Below are 19,679 nucleotides of genomic sequence, written 5' to 3'. Positions count from 1 at the left end.
AAACCCGATATACCGATAGAGTGGGGTATGGCAGAGACTTATTCTAACAACAAAACATGACATATAGCGTAGTATCAGCGGCGGCTAAACCTGACGGTCCAATTGTCACCCAACATTTAGCTTGCCCTGGGCGATCCAGGTAACAAGACAAATGACATAGCATGGTATCTGCAGTAGCTGAACCTGGTCGATCCAGGTGACATACAACATTTAACGTGGCCTGGGCGATCCAGGTGACAACATTTAACGTGGCCTGGGCGATCCAGGTGACATACAACAGTTAACGTGGCCTGGACGATCCAGGTGAAATACAACATTTAACGTGGCCTGGGCGATCCAGGTGAAATACAACATTTAACGTGGCCTGGACGATCCAGGTGAAATACAACATTTAACGTGGCCTGGACGATCCAGGTGAAATACAACATTTAACGCGGCCTGGACGATCCAGGTGACATACAACATTTAACTCGGCCTGGGCGATCCAGGTAACAAGACAAATGACATAGCCGGTATCTGCAGTGGCTGAACCTGGGCGATCCAGGTGACATACAACATGTAACTCGGCCTGAGCGATCCAGGTAACAAGACAAAAGCATATAGTATCAGCCGTGGCTGAACCTGGACGGACAAGGTAACATGCGGCCTGTGAGTGAGGCTGTGGCTCGTATATGAAGAGCCTCCGTCCCTCCCACAAATGCAGACTAATCAGCCTTACCAACTTGTTTCACACTTTTTTGTTATGTATATAATTCCACATGTGTTAATTCATAGTTTTGATGCCTTCAGTGTGAATCTACAATTTTCATAGTCATGAAAATAAAGAAAACTCTGAGAAGAGAATGAGAAGGTGTGTCCAAACTTTTGGTCTGTACTGTATATATATGAAATCTGCATCCATAATTTGGCAGGTTAAGTAGATGGAGGATCTACTGGGGAAAGAACATGCAGGATAACATATGAACATGGCACAAACGCTATGAAAAGGTTGGAAGCAGCAGAAGACCTTGCAGTTTTCTCCTGCTAATTCCACAACGGACCTGTCACATGTGGCCGTGGCCTTACGGTATGTTACATAATTCATGTTAATATTCTCTCATCAGGGGGTATTGTACATCTTACTGAATAGACACAATTCCCAGATAAGCCCAGAAGCCATGTCATCATATAGGGAGGATTACTGCTGCACGCCTGAGTGGAGCTGAAGTGGTTAATTTGGGAATGTAAGAGCAGATGCCCCAGTAATGATATCTGGCAGCAGTGAGCATTGTCCTGTGACAGCTGATGCAAAGCAAGCTCCTCAGGGAAAGCAGCCCCCATCACTGACTGTTCTGCAGCAGACCAATGAGCGTGCAAGCCAAATCCAGACGAGAGCCAATGATAAAGCCCTGTGCACTGGCTGAGAAAGATAGAGAACAGCCAATGAGGCCCCTCATTACATCCGAGCATCACAGACCCCTGTGCAGCTGGAAGGGAGCAGAAGGCACAATAACACTGTAACAGCAAGGGTTAATTCAGAGCAGAGAAGGACACAGGGACAAGGTACCGATGGGAGTTCGGTCACAATGGCTGCTCTATACCAGAGCACTGACTCCTCCTCCCCAAATAAATGTCTGGCTCTGAAAGATGTCAGAGAAGTGAAGGAAGAGACTAATTTAGATGAAAAGCTCTTTTTGCTGGCCTGCGAGAAAGGTACGTCACTGGCATGATGTTCACAGAACTGCTCTGTCTAATGTCTAATGTCTATCTATTTTATGTCTATCTAATATCTATCTATCTAATATCTATCTATCTATCTATCTATTTTTCAATATCTGTCTATCTAATATCTATCCACAGTGGCTTGAAAAAGTATTGCACATTTTTTTTCACATTACACCCACAAACTTAAATGTATTTTATTGGGATTTTATGTGATAGACCAACACAAAGTAGCAAGTATGTGTGACGTGAAAAGAAAATGATACATGCTTATAATGAATAAATCTGGAAAGTGTGGGGTGAATTTGTATTCAGCCCCCCTGAGTCAATACTTTGTAGGACCACCTTTTTCTGTAATTACAGCTGCAGGTCTTCTCTACCAGCTACCGGGGTCTGTCTCTACCAGCTTTGCACATCTGCAGGCTGAAATGTTTGCCCGTTCTGCTATGGGTTAATAGCTCAAGCTCAGTCAGATTTGATGGAGAGCGTCTGTGAACTGAACAGCAAATTTTTATTTTCTTGCCCCAGATTCTGAATGGGATTTAGGTCTGGACTTTGACTGGGCCATTCTAACACATGAATATTCTTTGATCTAACCATTCCATTGTCGCTCTGGCTGTATGTTTAAGGTCGTTGTCCTGCTGGAAGGTGAACTTTCACACCTGTCTCAAGTCTTTTGCAGCCTCTAACAGGTTTTCCTCCAGAGTTGCCCTGTATATATCTTCATCCATCTTCCCATCAACTCTGAACAGCTTCCCTGCCCCAGCTGAAGAAAAGCATCCCCACAGCATGATGCTACCACCACCATGTTTCATGGTGAGGATGGTGTGTTCAGGGTGATGTGCAGTGTTAGTTTTCCACCACACATAGCGTTTTGCATTTAGGCCAAATGAATTAAACTTTGGTTTTATCTGACCAGATCACTTTCTTCCACATGTTTGCTGTGCCCCCTGCATTGCTTGTGGCAAACTACAAATAGGATTTCTTATTGCCTGCTTTCAAAAATGGCTTTCTTCTTGCCACTCTTCCATAAAGGCCAGATTTGTGGAGTACATGACTAATAGTTGTCCTGTGGACAGATTCTCCCACCTGAGCTGTGGATCTCTGCAGCTCCTCCAGAGTGACCATGGACCTTATAGCTGATTCGCTAATTAGTGCTCTCCTTGCCTGGGCTGTCAATTAGATGGATGGCCATGTCTGGGTATGCAGTTGTGCCATACGCCTTCCATTTTCGGATGATGGATTGAACAGTGCTCCGTAAGATGTTCAGAGCTTCCACAACTTTATCCCTGACCTGTCTGGAGTGTTCCTTGGTTTTCATGATGCTCTGAGGCCTTCACAGAACAGCTGTAGTTATACTGAGAATAAACTACACACAGGTGGACTCATTACTAATTAGGTGAATTCTGAAAGCAATTGAACACACTGGATTTTATTTAGGGGTATCAGAGTACAGAGGGCTGAATGAAAATGCATTATACACTTTCAAGATTTTTATTTATTAAAATTTTTGAAAGGCATGTATCATTTTGTTTTCACATCAGACATAATTGATACCTTGTGTAGTCTTTGCTACAAATGTGGAAAAGTTCAAGGAGTATGAATACGTTTTCAAGGCACTGTATCTATTTATTATCGGTCTAGTCATGTCTACAGGTGTTTGGCAGACTTACTAATATTGCCAAAAATTCACACAGTATAAACTATAGGTCTAACGATCCACCAGATTTATCACAGTGGCTGATGCTAGATGATAAACTTTCACAGAACAGTAACACAATTTTGGTGCAAAATGTCACATCTTCAGCTTTGGTTACATGGTTACTTAGCTGATTGAAAAAAGACCTACTGTAAGCCCATCCAGTTCAATCAAACGGATGGGGGATGGGATGTGGACAAAAAATGTTAGTGAGCATGAGCCCTAAGGTATAAGGGAAAGATCTGCGCCTGTTCTGTGTTTTTGACCCACACCTGGTTTTGACTCACGATCACTGATGGAAATCACTGACCAAACACTGACGGTTGGAAAGCAGCTTAAGACCTCATGCCTATGACTGTATCCGTTTTGCAGGCCACAAATCGTGGATCTGCAAAATACAGATCCGGTTTGTGTGCCGTCCATTTTTCTTTGCTGAGCCATTGTCTTCAATAGGTTTGCGGTCCGCATTTTGCGGACAAGTATAGAATATGTTCTATCTTTTGAGGAATGGATGTGTAAAGCACATGGATGTGCATTCCGCATTCTCATGTCCGTTCTGTCAAGACAGAACTTGTGTTATTCGTGGCTGCAAAATACAGTCAATGGATGCAACATGGATGTCATCTGCATTTTGCTGATCTACGTTTTGTGGCCCGCAAAAGAAATATGGTCGTGTGACCTACCCCTAAAGCCTCATGCTCACGACTGTCTCCATATCGTGCGTTGCGAGACTGTGGAACGCACATGGTGTGCTGTCTGCATCTTTTGCAGCTCCATTGAAATGAATAGCTCTGCATCTAATCCGCAAAAAATGTGATTTATATCCAGACCGAAAATATGGTCATATGGTTACAATAAATGAACATATATAATGAACATGCTGACCCTGGTGAGCCACATCATGAGAACTCTTGGGCCTATTGGACACGACTGTATGCCTTTTTCAGTATTTTGTGGTCCGTAAAAAACACGGATGATATCCGTGTGCATTTAGTTTTTTTGCGGAACGGAACATCTGGCCCCTAATAGAACAGTACTATCCTTGTCCATTACACAGACAATAATAGGACATGTTCTATCTTTGAACAGAATGGAAATACGGAAACGGAATGCATACGGAGTACATTCCGTTTATTTTGCGGACCCATTGAAATGAATGGTTCCGTATACGGAACGCAAAAAACGGAACGTAAACAAAAAAAAAATGATTTGTGTGCATGATGCCTTTACGATGCCCTCCACCGCACCCTCCAACACACATTTCTCTGAGAGATTCTTCTTGGCGCTGTCACACCTTTAAACTCTGAAAACGTTAATGTAAAAATTCTGTATGAATGAAATCGGTTATGTGGTGTTCCTCGTGAGGTTGCTGCATGTGCCAGTTTGATTACCAACCCTGATATGTCCATGTAATAAATAATTGTATTCTTCATGAAATAAGATTTTTGGACTATCTTTTCTCATAACTATCTGTTGTGGGAGGAGCTAATCGAGGAACAGAGTAGGCATGCCTATGTACTGCCCTGAACCAACTGGCTGGAGTGTGCCCGGTGCCAGTGACGAGGTAAGGCCTAGATAAGTGGGCCACCCAGGAGGAGTGAATGAAAAAGGGGATGGGAGGGTGGGGCAAAGAACACGGGCGCCCTCCTGCTTGGACCAGGGGGTTTAAGTAGGGGAGGTCGCTCCACCCACAATTCCAGGCTGCACGCAGCCTTAACTATTTGTGGGAGGAGCTAATCGAGGAACAGAGTAGGCATGCCTATGTACTGCCCTGAACCAACTGGCTGGAGTGTGCCCGGTGCCAGTGACGAGGTAAGGCCTAGATAAGTGGGCAAAGAGAACCGGCCTGGAGTAGGGTGCAATGTATTTATGGAGCATCATGGAACCCATAAAGCCCAAGAACAAAAGGCTCTGACAATCTCAACTCGCGGATTGTGAATGCACCCTGCGCAGCAGGACGACCGCCAACGACCACCCGCGGGCGACGCGTGCCGGCACCTGATGATTGGCTGCCGTGGAAGCGGCCCCACGCGAGAGGAGCGCCCGGATGCTGTGCTAGGGTTGGACCCCAACCCTGCCGTCAAGTGCGGACATTGGAGACAACTGGGCCGAAGAAGGGGGGCCTACCGTTAATTGGGAGTAACGGGTCGTCTAACGCGGGAGACTGGAGTGAGGCCAGAAGCTCTTGGAGCGCCTTGGCGGGACACCAACAGTTGGCCGTAGGGAAGAACTCTACCTCGGTGGGAGGATCAGCCTGATTAGACTCGGTGGCTGGGATGGACCGAATGAAGTGGACCGAGGGTCGCTCGGTTGACCGTGCTGCAGGTAAACTCCCCGGGTCTTAGAGCCCATAGAACCCTAGGTACATGGCTGCTTGGTGATGATGCTTGCTGGTTGCCCCAAGGGGAGACCGTCTGGGGCCACCTGCCAACCTGCGGAAGCTCGCCTGGCACTGGTTGTCTACGCATCTGGACCGCCGCGCTAACCCTGAGGATGGCTTGATGGCCTGATATGAAAATGGATTTGGCAGAGGGGTCGCCGAGCATCCACTGGTGTTGAATGCCGGCCAATACAGCTTGATGGTGTTGAATGACAGGTGGCGGTGCGTGGCAACAGGCCATGAAAGCCACTGGATACTGCTGGAAATCCGGAGTGTTCCAGGCAAATACCTCGGATCCTAAGCGATTCAGGCAACTGCGTACAACCTGTGGGAGAAAAGACCTGAGCGATTCAGACAAACGCGAACCACCTGTGGGGAAAAGACCTGAGCGATTCAGGGAATATGTAACCTGAGTGACTCAAGAAAAACACAACCTGGAAATACCGCCAACCTGAAGACAGGAAACAAACCTGAGTGATCCCGGAAAATACGTAACCTGGGTGAACCAGGAAAACATACCACCTGGAGATACCGGCAACCTGAAAGGCAGGAACATACAAAACCTGAGCGATTCAGGGAAATACCTGAACCTGATTGATTCCGGAAATACCTGACCTGAGCGATTCAGGGAATTGTAGAACCTGAGTGACTTGGGCACCCACATGACCCGAACGACCCAGGAACATGCACCCGGGCGATTCTGGAACATAACCCAAGGAACTCAGGTAAATACATGAACCCGAGCGACCCAGGGGAATGCATGGTCCCGAGCGATCCAGGAAACACGTAAACCCGCGCGACTCCGGGAATTAGACCTGGGAAAATGGGCAAAAATGGGCATTATGAGCTAAACCGGGAAATACATGGAACCTGAGAATCCGAAGGAACAGAAATGAACATGGTATAGAAAGGATCGCAACCTAACCGAATCAACGGACAGCGCCGCCAACTCCGGCGATGCTGAAGACCTAGGAATGGTGGCTCGTGATAAATGAAGGAAGGCTCCGAGCTGCGGAGAAACGTTATGCCGCCACTCGGCTGGAACTTACCTGAAACCCGGCACCGTGGAGCGACCGGGCATGGAGGAGCCCCACGATATAACTGAGGATGGATCGACATTCCGGTGGCCTGAGGCCCTGCTTACAAGAAAAAATAAGCTTGCGTCGGTACGAGACCCGGAGAGAGGTGCGATCTGGTGGCACTGGAAAGGGGCGATGGAGAACCGGGATGCAGCCTGGGCGTCATGGCCAACTGCTGGGTGATCCTGGACAGCCAGCATCAGAGCCCGAAGTCGCGCCGCACGCAACAACCTGCGGAGACAAAAATCCAGACACAGGACACGAATCGGGTAACCAGGAATCAGCCGGACGTTGCTGAACAACTCCCTGAGCGTTACAAGCTGATTCATGGAACCCGCGTAAATCGGGCGATGCCCTGACTCCTGAGCGGTTCAGGCGACATGGAATCCTAAGCAACGCAGGCAATTATATGCACCCTCATGAAGATAACAGACATCTAGGAGGGTCGGGCAGCCCCTTGAATCTGGTTGGACCTGGCCACTGCCTACTCCCTGGGAGGCCGGGAAACAGAAGCCTGAGCGAATCAGGCAACCTGACCTGCGTGAATCAGGGGAATACATAACCAGACTGTTCAGGAAAATATGCACCATGGGAACAACTGACCTGAGCGATTCAGGGAACCCCACCACACCTGAGCGATTCAGGGGACCTTACCCCTAAGTGACTAAGGGAGGCATAACACCCGAGCGAATCAGGGACCCGACCCCTGAGTCAGTCGGGGGTCGGGTCCCTGCGATTTTGGGAATACGGCACATGCGATTTTTGGGAATACGGCACCTGAATTGGAGAAAACATAACCCTGAGTGATTCAGGGAAGACATGACACATGCAGTTCTTGGGTAAAATGACACCTGTAATCTGGCGAAACTTGACGCCTGAGCGAAACAGGGAAGACAACCTGAATGATTCAGGGAAGACATGACACCTGTGAACCGGGACATGACCCCTGCGACCTGAGGAAACATGACCACTGAGTGATTCAGGGATCCGGGAAGACATACTACCTGAGCGATTCAGGGAAACCTGACACTTGGGTGATTCAGGGAAGACATTACCCCTGAGCGATTCAGGGAAGATATTACACCTGAGCGATGCAGGGAAGACATTACACCTGAGCGATGCAGGAAAGACATTACGCCTGAGCGATTCAGGGAAGACATTACGCCTGAGCGATTCAGGGAAGACATTACGCCTGAGCGATTCAGGGAAGACATTACGCCTGAGCGATTCAGGGAAGACATTACGCCTGAGCGATTCAGGGAAGACATTACGCCTGAGCGATTCAGGGAAGACATTACGCCTGAGCGATTCAGGGAAGACATTACGCCTGAGCGATTCAGGGAAGATATTACACCTGAGCGATTCAGGGAAGACATTATACCTGAGTGATTCAGGGAAAACATTACACTAGAGTGCTCCAGGGAAGACGTTACACCTGAGCGATTGAGAGAAGACATTACACTAGAGTGATCCAGGGAAGACATTAGACTAGAGTGATTAAGGGAAGACATTACACCTGAGCGATTCAGGGAAGACATTACACCTGAGCGATTCAGGGAAGACATTACACCTGAGCGATTCAGGGAAGACATTACACCTGAGCGATTCAGGGAAGACATCATACCCGAGCGATTCAGGGAGACCTTATGCTGAGCAATTCAGGGAAGACATTACACCTGCGTGATTTTTTGGGAAGACATTACACCTGAGCGCTTCAGGGAACATATGACGCCAGGTGGTTACAGAGACGACCTAACATCTGAGCGGATCGGGGAACAACTGACACCTGGGCGGTATCAGGAATGACTTGACCTGGGTGATTCAGTGAAGACGGGACCCTGGGCGATTTGAAGGCAGCCGTGACGCCTGAGAGGTTCAGGAACCTGACCCCTGACCTCACGGAATACCACAGACCCCCAGGGGATGAGTATATGACACGTAACCGCGTGATTTGGCCTAGGAGCCCGGGCTGACCGGGGCCTGCAACAGGTGTTAATGCACAACATTCATTTGTATTTTTTATTTTTTTTCCACAGCAGTGCGGGGGTTAAACGAGGCAGCAGGCCAACAGCCAGGCAGCCAGCCGGTGACTAGCCCGCACGGAGAAGCGGAGCCCCCCGCAAACAGGGCGGCTGTGCTGCTGGTCCTGCCGCTCGGACCCCCTCACTGAGCAACACAGGCAGGAAGATGGCCTGACACCGTGACCTTCCCTTGCAGCCACCACCCAGAACTGGCCAACCAATGCCTTAGTTTGCTTGCCGGCGTCTGCAAGGTGCCGCCGGATAGCGCCCCGGACCACAGCCCCGTCAGTCATACCTGCGGCGCCGTCCCCCCCTCTCTCCCGAGCTGCGCCGCACCAACTTGCGGCGCGTGCGCCGGAGGGACCGGAAGCTGGAGGGGGAAGGCGTCTGGGCGGCGCATGCTCCGGTAGCAGTCGTGAGGCCGGGAGCCAGCGTGGAGCTTCCGGCCGGGCTGTGAACCGGGGGAACACGAGGTGCCCATGGCAGGCGCGTCTGCCCGGCCGCAGAGCGGTGAAACTCGTGGGAGGCGATGCGGCGGGAGGCGAACCGGCGGGAGGCGATGCGGCGGGAGGCGATGAGGACTGAGGACACGTCTGAAGATGCGCCCGGAAGTGACGTCAGGCGCAGGTGATGCTAGGCAAAGAACACGGGCGCCCTCCTGCTTGGACCAGGGGGTTTAAGTAGGGGAGGTCGCTCCACCCACAATTCCAGGCTGCACGCAGCCTTAACTATTTGTGCCATTCCTCTGTTATTCCTCCTAGAACTTAACAACTTGGCATTACCACTTAGAGGTGTCTCTACAGAGTCTGACATTGCCTATGCAGAGCTGACAGTGTCAGATGGTGTAGGGACAACCCCCTGGGGAATGGTAACACCAGGTTCTCAATTTAAACATATGATGTAGGAGGAATAATAGAGGAACAAACAACACCATGTTCAAAGAAAAGATGACCCTCAATAATGTCATTGATAAATACAATTATTTACTAAAGCAGAGATGACAGGAGAGGTGACAGGTCCTCTTTAAATATGAAATACTAGTGGCTCCTTACGGGTGACAGAAATGTAATCATGAATTACTTCAGCAACATACAAATATTCACTTATTAAAGAAAATCTATCAGCTCTTCTGACATTTCTGTTGTGAAAATACTTGTGCTTCCCATAGAATAGCAATCAAGGAGCATCTTTTCTTAGAAGCTTGCAATGCACTGTTCCTCTGTTATTCCTCCTGGAAATGTGTGAATATATTTCAACAGCTGGATATTACTATGTTTATGTGTTGGTGGGGTGCACACAGTCACACACAGTTGTCAAAATGGCTGTAGCAATGGTAGGGGGAAAATGTTGGTTCTCTGGGCAGGACTTCCCTGTAAGCCAGAGATAGACACTGCAAGGGATGACTGCTCCTCGCCTCTACCGTGCTTTGTGCTATTGTGTATATTAGAGTGTGAGAACACCTCGGTGGCCCACCCTTCCCTGAGGTCTGCTGGTCAATCGCCAGCTACTGTTTGATTTTCACTCTTCTGGGATGCTTTTAGGTCTGGTGGAATAGTTGTTAACCCCTTAATGACGGGCCATTTTGCACCTTCGTGACCAGGCTTATTTTTGTATGTATCACTTTATATAGTAATTACTTTGGAACGTTTTTACTTATCCAAGCCATTCTGAGATTGTTTTCTCGTGAAACATTGTACTTCATGACAGTCATAAATTTGAGTCAATATATTTCACCTTTATTTATAAGAAAAATCCCAAATTTACAAAAAAAATTGAAAAATGTGCAATTTTCAAAATTTCAATTTCTCTGCTTTTAAAACAGAAAGAGATACATAGTAACATAGTAACATAGTTTATAAGGCTGAAAAAAGAAATTTGTCCAGCTAGTTCGGCCTGTTATCCTGCATGTTCCCACTTAAGGCCTCACGCACACGACTGTTCTGTTTTTTGCAGTCCGCAAACTGCGGATCTTCAAAAATGGAAGCGGCCTGTGTGCCTTCCACAAGTTGCGGAACGGAACAGGCGGCCCATTTTAGAAATGCCTTTTCTTGTCTGCAAAACGGACAAGAATAGGACATGTTATATTTTTTTTGCGGGGCTACTAAACGGAGCAACGGATGCGGACAGCACACGGAGTGCTGTCCGCATCTTTTGCAGCCCCATTGAAGTGAATGGGTCCGCATCCGAGCTGCAAAAACTGCGGCTCGGATGCTGACCAGAACTACGGTCGTGTGCATGAGGCTTTAGGGGGAAAAATCAGGCAATCAGAATAACTCCCTGAATCAACGACCCCTCTCTAGTAGCTATAGCCTGTAATATTATTACACTCCAGAAATACATCCAGGCCCAGCTTGAATTCCTTTAGTGAACTTACCATCACCACCTCCTCAGGCAGAGAGTTCCATAGTCTCACTGCTCTTACCGTAAAGAATCCTCTTCTATGTCTGTGTACAAACCTTCTTTCCTCCAGACGCAGAGGATGTCCCCTCGTCACAGTCCTGGGGATAAACAGATGATGGGATAGATCTCTGTACTGACCCCTGATATATTTATACATAGTAATTAGATCTCCCCCTCAGTCGTCTTTTTTCTAAAGTGAATAACTCTAAGGCTTCATGCATACGACCGTTGTTTGGGTCCACATCTGAGCCGCTGTTTTGGCGGCTCAAATGCAGACCCATTCACTTCAATGGGGCCGCAAAAGATGCGGACAGCACTCTGTGTGCTGTCCGCATCCGTGGCTCCGTTCCGCGGCCCCGCAAAAAAAAAATATAACATGTCCTATTCTTGTCCACGCTTTGCGGACAAGAATAGGCATTTATATTGCCGGCGCCTGTTCCGTTCCGCAAATTGTGGAAGGCAACACAGGTGGCTTCCATTTTTTGCGGATCCGCGGTTTTCCAACCGCAAAAAACGGCACGGTCGTGTGCATGAGGCCTAATGTTGATAATCTTTCAGGGTACTGTAGTTGCCCAATTCCAGTTATTTCTTTAGTTGCCCTCCTCTGAACCCTCTCCAGCTCTGCTGTGTCTGCCCTGTTCACAGGAGCCCAGAACTGTACACAGTACTCCATGTGTGGTCTGACTTGTGATTTGTAAAGTGGTAGGACTATGTTCTCATCACGGGCATCTATGCCCCTTTTGATGCAACCCATTATCTTATTGGCCTTGGCAGCAGCTGCCTGACACTGGTTTTTACAGCTTAGTTTGCTGTTCACAAAAATTCCTAGGTCCTTTTCCATTTCAGTGTTACCGAGTGCTTTAACATTTAGCATGTACGGGTGACTTGCATTATTCCTACCCATGTGCATAACCTTACATTTATCAGTGTTAAACCTCATCTGCCACTTATCTGCCCTAGCCTCCAGTCTATCCAGATTGCTCTGTAGTAGTATACTGTCCTCTTCAGTGTTAATTACTCTACATGTTTTAGTGTCATCTGCAAAAATTGGTATTTGACTGTGCAAGCCTTCTACAAGATCATTAATAAATATATTGAAGAGAATAGGGTCCAATACTGACCCCTGAGGTACTCCACTAGTGACAGTGACCCAATCTGAGTGTGTACCGTTAATAACCACCCTCTGTTTTCTATCATTGAGCCAGTTACTTACCCACATACAGATGTTTTTTCCCAGTCCGAGCATTCTCATTTTATATACTAACCTTTTATGTGGTACAGTGCCAAATGCTTTGGAGAAGTCCAGATATACGACATCCATTGATTCGCCGCTGTCAAGTCTAGAACTTACCTCCTCATAGAAACTGATTAAATTAGTTTGACATGACCGATCCCTCATGAAGCCATGCTGATATGATGTTATTTGCTTGTTTTCATTGAGATCATCCAAGATAGCATCTCTTAGAAAACCTTCAAACAGTTTACCCACAACAGATGTTAAACTTACCGGCCTATAGTTTCCGGGGTCTGTTTTTGCACCCTTTTTGAATATTGGCACCACATTTGCTATGCGCCAATCCTGTGGAACACTCCCTGTCAGTATAGAGTCTGTAAATATCACAAATAATGGTCTGGCTATGACATTACTTCATTCTCTTAGAATACGGGGGTGTATGCCATCTGGCCCTGGCGATTTGTCTATTTTAAGTCGCTGTTGTACTTCTTCCTGGGTCAGACAGGGCACTTTTAATGGGGAATTTACTTTTACATTCTGCATTTAATCTGCCAGTTTATTTTCCTCAGTAAATACAGTGGCGAAGAAAATATTTAATAGCTTTGCTTTCTCCTTGTGCGTCTCTGCAACTCCCCCCTCAGCTCTCTGCAACTCCCCCTCATAAATACCTCATAAAATGTTTATTAGTTAACATTCCCCATATGTGCACTTTATGTTGGCATCATTTTGTAAATGTCATTTTATTTTTTTGGGTACGTTAGAAGGCTTAGAATTTTAGAAGCAATTCTTAAAAATTTTAAGAAAATTTCCCAAAACCACTTTTTAAGGACCAGTTCAGGTCTGAAGTCACTTTCTGGGGCTTACATAGTAGAAACCCCCATAATTGATCCCAAGTTACTCAAAACTGATTCTACAAACTTTGTTAACCCTTTAGGTATTCTACAAGAATTAAAGCAAAATATTACAGACGCGGCGATACCAAACATGTTTAGGGTATTTTATTTTCTTAATTTTTACCCAATTAGAAGTGTGCGTATATGGGAAAATGGTAGAATTTTTTTTTCCTTTTTTCCTTTTTTTAATACTTTTTTTTTACACTTTTTTGACTCATACCCACTTGGTTTTTGGTTCTTGAAGATCCAGTGGGTCTGATGGCTCTCCAATACACTGCAGTACACTGTATAGGCTTACATACCATGGCAAGCCTGGATGCATGTGTAAAGCTACTTTCATATTAGCATTTTTTGCAGATCTGTCGTGGATCTGCAAAAACGCTTCCGTTACCATAATACAACCGCATGTATCCGTCATGAACAGATCCGTTTGTATTATGTCTTCTATAGCCATGACAGATCATGAACACCATTGAAAGTCAGTGGGGTACGGATCAGTTTTCTATTGTGTCAGAGAAGACGGATCCGTCCCCATTGCTTCACATCGCGGACAGAAAAACGCTGCAGGCAGCATTTTGATGTCCGCCTCCAGAACGGAATGCTGACTGAACGGAGGCAAACTGATGCATACTGAGCGGATCCTTTTCCATTCAGAATGCATTAGCGCAAAACTGATCCGTTTTGGACTGCTTGTGAGAGCCCATGACGGATCTCAGAAATGGAAAGCCAAAATGCTAGTGTGAAAGTAGACTAAGGCGTCCAGTTGCCATCTTAACCATCGGAACCCTGCCACAGCAGAGCAGTGGCCCGATGGGAGGGGAGAAGGGGGGGGGGATCAACACAGCAGCGCAGCCCTGATCTCCTCAACGCTTACTGAAGAGATTGGAGCTACGCTGCTGAACGCTGTGATTGGTCAGTTAAATCTGACTGACCAATCACAGCGATTCAAAGGCAGGGACCACGCTGATTGGTCCCTGCCGGGCGCCATTTACATGCCGGTGTCACCGCAAGTGTACTTGCGATGACACTATGATCTCATGACGTACTGTGCATGTCAAGATGCGGTAACTAACACCACATCACGACGTACACAGTCATTAAGGAGTTAAAGGGGTTCCCTAACTTCAATGTGTTTTTTCAAATTACCTCTCTACCCAGTGCGGTTTGTTTTTTAAACCAATAATTGTCTACTTCAGTACAAAACTGCATTTTCAGCTTGTGGTTTTTGGCGAGGATTCTCTCCTAAAACGGCACTGAAAACGCTCAACGAACGGACACGTACACAGCTGGCTTTTGACACTTTCCATTCATTTAATGGGGATATTCAACGTGGATTCTGCCTCAAGATAGAGTAGGCTGCTTCTTTTTTCCATGTGAAAGTGCTGCTTCCCACTGAAATGAATGGGAGGCTGTTTTTGAGGCGTTTTTGTGGAGCTGATTTTGAGGCGGAAAGACTCCAAAATCAGCAAAACAAGCTGTGTGTGAACTGGCCTTTAAGCCTCATGCACACGACCATGTCCGTATTGCGGTCTGCAAACCAGAGCTGCGAAATACAGACACCTTCTGTGTGCAATCTGCATTTTTCTCAATCACATTAAGAGAAATTACTATTCTTGTCTGCAATATGGACTAGCACATGTGCAACATGCCGGGGCTCCATATGGAGGATGTGCGCGTGAGCACACTAGTGATAAGGTGCCGAGGATAGTAGTACTCAAGGTTTAGTTGTCCCTTGGCGCCGGCAGTGCAGTGGATGGGAAGACAGCACGAAATCCTCCGGGGCACTCTCGGTTGTAAGGAACACCAGCCAAATGTTGGTTGAGGTGCCCTTGATGGTAATTGGTGTAAGGTGCTTTTGCGGCTGGGCCCCTGTGTTCGTGACGCCAGCATCATAGGGTGCAATGAGGAGGAGAAGTGGAATGATGACAGAGGCAGTGGTTGAACCAAGCAGGAACTTTGCTTGTCAGATGTAGTAAGGCATCTAATAACATCACTTTGTCTTTCATACAGATGCCAAAAAGGGTAAAGCTGCAAAATCCAAATTAGCAGGTTACTTATGGTGAAGTGCATAGGTTACCTCCAGCCCACTTGAGTGAAGGAAGATGTTCTTACATGTGTTTGGGTCCTGGTCTTGCTCTGATCTCTCAACCTTTCACTATTAGTTTAGATCCTTTGTAAATTAGTATTCTGACAGATGGCCTTTCTGTCCTTGATTATGGTGGATCTGCCAGAAGCTTAAAATCTCTCCACCTGATGCAAAGGAGTCTGGAGTCTGATAAATGACAGTTACCTTCCTTCGCCTATAGTCTCTAGCTCAATGATCCAACAACCCAAGGGCGATCTCCCTCATCGCAGGCAAAGACTCTGCTTCATTGTTTGAAAAGGTTGTGGTCTTCAAAGTCATAATCCACTTGATACCCCTGAAGGGTACTCTACAGTGTAGGATCCTATAGTCCTGATCTTTGGACTCAATGGTTGAAAACAGTTAGTTCTCCTGGGCTAGGCCCAGGAGGACAGAGACAAGACTGTCTCTTCTCCTGCCTCCTAACTCCTCCACCCCTATTCTCTACTCCCCCTTCACTTTCTGCGTCTGCACTATATAAGTAGTGTGTTAGAGACATCTAGTGGTGAAAAGTATGTAATGCGGGTTACCAGCCTGAAATATGGATTTAGCAGCATAGACAAAGAAATGGTATAGATTAACATTATATTACCCAACAATTTGGAGTGGACCATACACACAGGAGTGGGACACTACACATGTTCTATAATTTGCGGAACATATACATGGATGCAGGGTTGCCAACCATCCGTAAATTTACAGACAGTCCCCAAAAATCGTGTGTTTTCTTCTGCTGTCCATGGGATCCAGCTGTGGTTTTGTGCCCTGCATTTATGAAGTCTGCGCTGCGCACAGCACATAGTGCAAAGAGATGGAAAGCTGCTGCACTCAGAGCTGGAGACGAGCAGTGAGGATACCACTTTCCCGCACTGCCCCTGTGTGGGCCGTTCAGAGGCAGAGCGGTGGCTAGTTTGGAGGAGTGGAGGAGTCGACCCATCAGGTTGAGGAGAGCAGCACCACAGTAAGGCCTCTTGCACACGAACGTTGTGCGGCCTTTCCATGCAATAGGAACTGCAATTTGCGGTCCCCAATGCACGGGAAACATCCGTGCGGTGGCCAGGATGGATCAAGACCCATTCAACTTGAATGGGTCCATGATCCGTCCGCACCGCAAAAAAATAGTTGTCGCGGACGGTGTACAGGAAACAAGGCAAAGCAACATGTATAAATGACTCGCTGGATCCAAAAGCTAAGGAACCAAGGGAGACCCCTGCAGAAGACCTGGCACTTTCCCTGGCTGCTCAGCCTATGCAAAGATCCTAATGGTGGAGGTTTGCATATCCACGAACCTTGACTATAAAGCCCTGAGCACCCTACAATAGTGAGGGGACACGACCACCGGCTCCCTACACAAGATACGGAGGGAGTCAGGGTAACCTGGGATCCAGCAAACAGAAAATAACAGATAAAGGTACAACACTTAGCTTTGTAGCAAACAGGAGAACAAAGTCAGCATGCACACACACTCCAGGAAGAAGTATAAGCCGCGCAGAAAAGCATTCTGGGGAGGAATTTAAAGGGAAGCAATTAGTCCAACACATGACAGCTGAGAGAGGCTAACGAGAGGAGGAACTGAATACCACAACACAGAAACTCAAGGAGGAGGTTCTGAAAGGCCTCTGTCAGAGCTTCTCAGCTGTCTGGTTGTGACAGTACCCCTCCCTCTACGAGTGGACTCCGGAGACTCAGAACCCACCTTCTCAGGATGGGACCTATGGAAAGCCCTGATGAGACGAGAGGCCTTAATGTCCGTCACTGGGACCCACATCCTCTCCTCAGGACCATACCCCTCCCAATGAACAAGGTACTGAAGAGAACCGCGGACAAGACGAGAATCCACAATCCTAGAGACCTGAAATTCAAGATTCCCATCAACCATAATCGGAGGAGGAGGCAAAGGCGAGGGTACAATGGGTTGAACATAAGGTTTCAATAAGGACTTATGAAAAACATTATGGATCTTCCAAGTCTGAGGAAGATCAAGACGGTATGCAACAGGATTGATGACAGACAGGATTTTGTAAGGCCCAATAAACCTAGGACCCAACTTCCAGGAGGGAACCTTCAATTTGATATTCTTGGTAGACAACCACACCAGATCACCAACATTCAGGTCCGGACCAAGCACACGTCTCTTATCTGCCACACGCTTATATCTCTCACTCATGCTCTTTAGATTATCCTGAATCTTTTGCCAAATAGATGACAAAGAGGAGGAGAATCTGTCCTCATCAGGTAAACCAGAAGACCCCTCTCCCGAGAAAGTCCCAAACTGCAGATGAAACCCATATGCACCAAAAAATTGTGACTTATCAGAGGACTCCTGACGACGGTTATTTAAAGCAAACTCAGCAAGGGACAAAAAAGAACACCAATCCTCTTGCTTCTCCGCCACAAAACAGCGCAGATATGTCTCCAGATTCTGATTGACGCACTCTGTCTGGCCATTCGACTGCGGGTGGAAAGCAGAAGAGAATGACAACCGAACCCCCAAGCGAGAACAGAAAGCCTTCCAGAATCTGGAAACAAACTGCGTGCCCCTATCAGAGACTATGTCTGAAGGAATACCGTGCAATTTGACAATGTGATCAATAAATGCCTGCGCCAGCGTCTTAGCATTGGGCAAACCAGGAAAAGGGATGAAATGCACCATTTTGCTAAAACGGTCCACCACCACCAGAATCACGGTCTTCCCCGAGGAACGAGGCAGGTCCGTTATGAAGTCCATGGACAGATGTGTCCAAGGACTGGAAGGAATGGGTAAGGGAAGGAGAGGACCTGATGGCCGTGAATGAGGGACTTTGGCACGAGCGCAAGTCTCGCAGGCTGCCACAAAACCCTCAACCGACTTACGAAGCGCAGGCCACCAGAATCTTCGAGCGATGAGATCCAGTGTGGCTCTTACCCCCGGGTGCCCAGCAAGGACCGTATCGTGGTGTTCTTTAAAAATCTTGTGTCTTAAAGCGAGAGGCACAAACAACCTCCCAGGAGGACAAAGATCAGGAGCCTCTGACTGGGCTGCCTGCACCTCTGCCTCCAATTCAGGAAAAAGAGCAGAGACCACCACACCTTCAGCCAAAATGGGACCCGGGTCTTCAGAATTCCCGCCTCCCGGAAAACAACGTGACAGGGCATCTGCCTTCACATTCTTAACTCCAGGGCGGAACGTGACAACAAAATTAAACCTAGAAAAGAACAAAGACCATCTGGCCTGTCTCGGGTTCAGACGCTTGGCTGACTCCAAGTAGGCCAGATTTTTATCGTCAGTAAATACGGTAATAGGGTGTCTGGCTCCCTCTAGCCAATGGCGCCATTCCTCAAAAGCCAACTTGATGGCCAACGATTCCCTATCTCCCACATCGTAATTTCTCTCTGCGGAGGAGAGTTTTCTTGAGAAAAAGGCACACGGTCGCCAATTGGCAGGAGCGGAACCCTGAGACAAGACCGCCCCCACACCCACCTCAGAAGCATCAACCTCAACTATGAAGGGTAAAGAAACATCAGGTTGCACCAAGATGGGAGCGGAAGCAAAACTCTCCTTGATATCAGAAAAAGCCTTACGCGCCTCTACTGACCAAGAAGAAAAATCTACCCCCTTTCTGGTCATATCAGTGAGTGGTTTAACAATAGAAGAATAATTCAAAATGAACTTCCTGTAATAATTGGCAAAGCCCAAAAAACGCATCAGCGCCTTCTGATTCTCAGGAAGCTCCCACTCAAGCACAGCGCGGACCTTCTCGGGGTCCATGCGAAAACCAGAAGCGGAGAGAAGAAACCCCAGAAATTGAATTTCTGGAACCGCAAACACACATTTTTCCAGTTTCGCATATAATTTATTCTCCCACAGGATGAGCAAGACCTGACGTAAATGTTCCTTATGAGTTTTGAAATCGGGAGAAAAAATCTAAATGTCATCCAAATACACCAATACAAATTTTCCCATCAAATGATAAAAAATGCTGTTCACGAAATGCTGAAAAACGGCTGGGGCATTCATCAAACCAAAAGGCATAACCAAATTTTCAAAATGGCCCTCAGGGGTATTGAAGGCCGTCTTCCATTCGGCCCCTTCTCTGACCCTGACCAGGTTGTATGCCCCTCTTAGATCTAATTTGGAAAAGACTTTAGCCCCAACAACCTGGTTAAACAG

The 19,679-nt window shown here is 47.2% G+C and overlaps 1 protein-coding gene across 2 annotated transcripts in view; it reads left to right on the top strand.

Moving 5' to 3' along the window:
• Positions 1-1,473: 1,473 nt before the first annotated feature.
• Positions 1,474-19,679, top strand: part of TRPC1 (transient receptor potential cation channel subfamily C member 1) — a 159,578-nt gene continuing 141,372 nt past the window's right edge. For both annotated transcript variants that reach the window (XM_044289916.1, XM_044289915.1), the window contains exon 1: positions 1,474-1,692. In XM_044289916.1, the coding sequence (XP_044145851.1) occupies positions 1,566-1,692 (127 nt within the window). In that variant the 5' untranslated portion in view covers positions 1,474-1,565. The remainder of the gene's footprint in view (positions 1,693-19,679) is intronic.

This window comes from Bufo gargarizans, chromosome 4, assembly GCF_014858855.1.
Source record: "Bufo gargarizans isolate SCDJY-AF-19 chromosome 4, ASM1485885v1, whole genome shotgun sequence".
Lineage (NCBI taxonomy): Eukaryota > Metazoa > Chordata > Amphibia > Anura > Bufonidae > Bufo > Bufo gargarizans.
The sequence above is the reverse complement of the archived record's forward strand: the minus strand, read 5'-3'. Positions and strand labels throughout refer to the sequence as shown.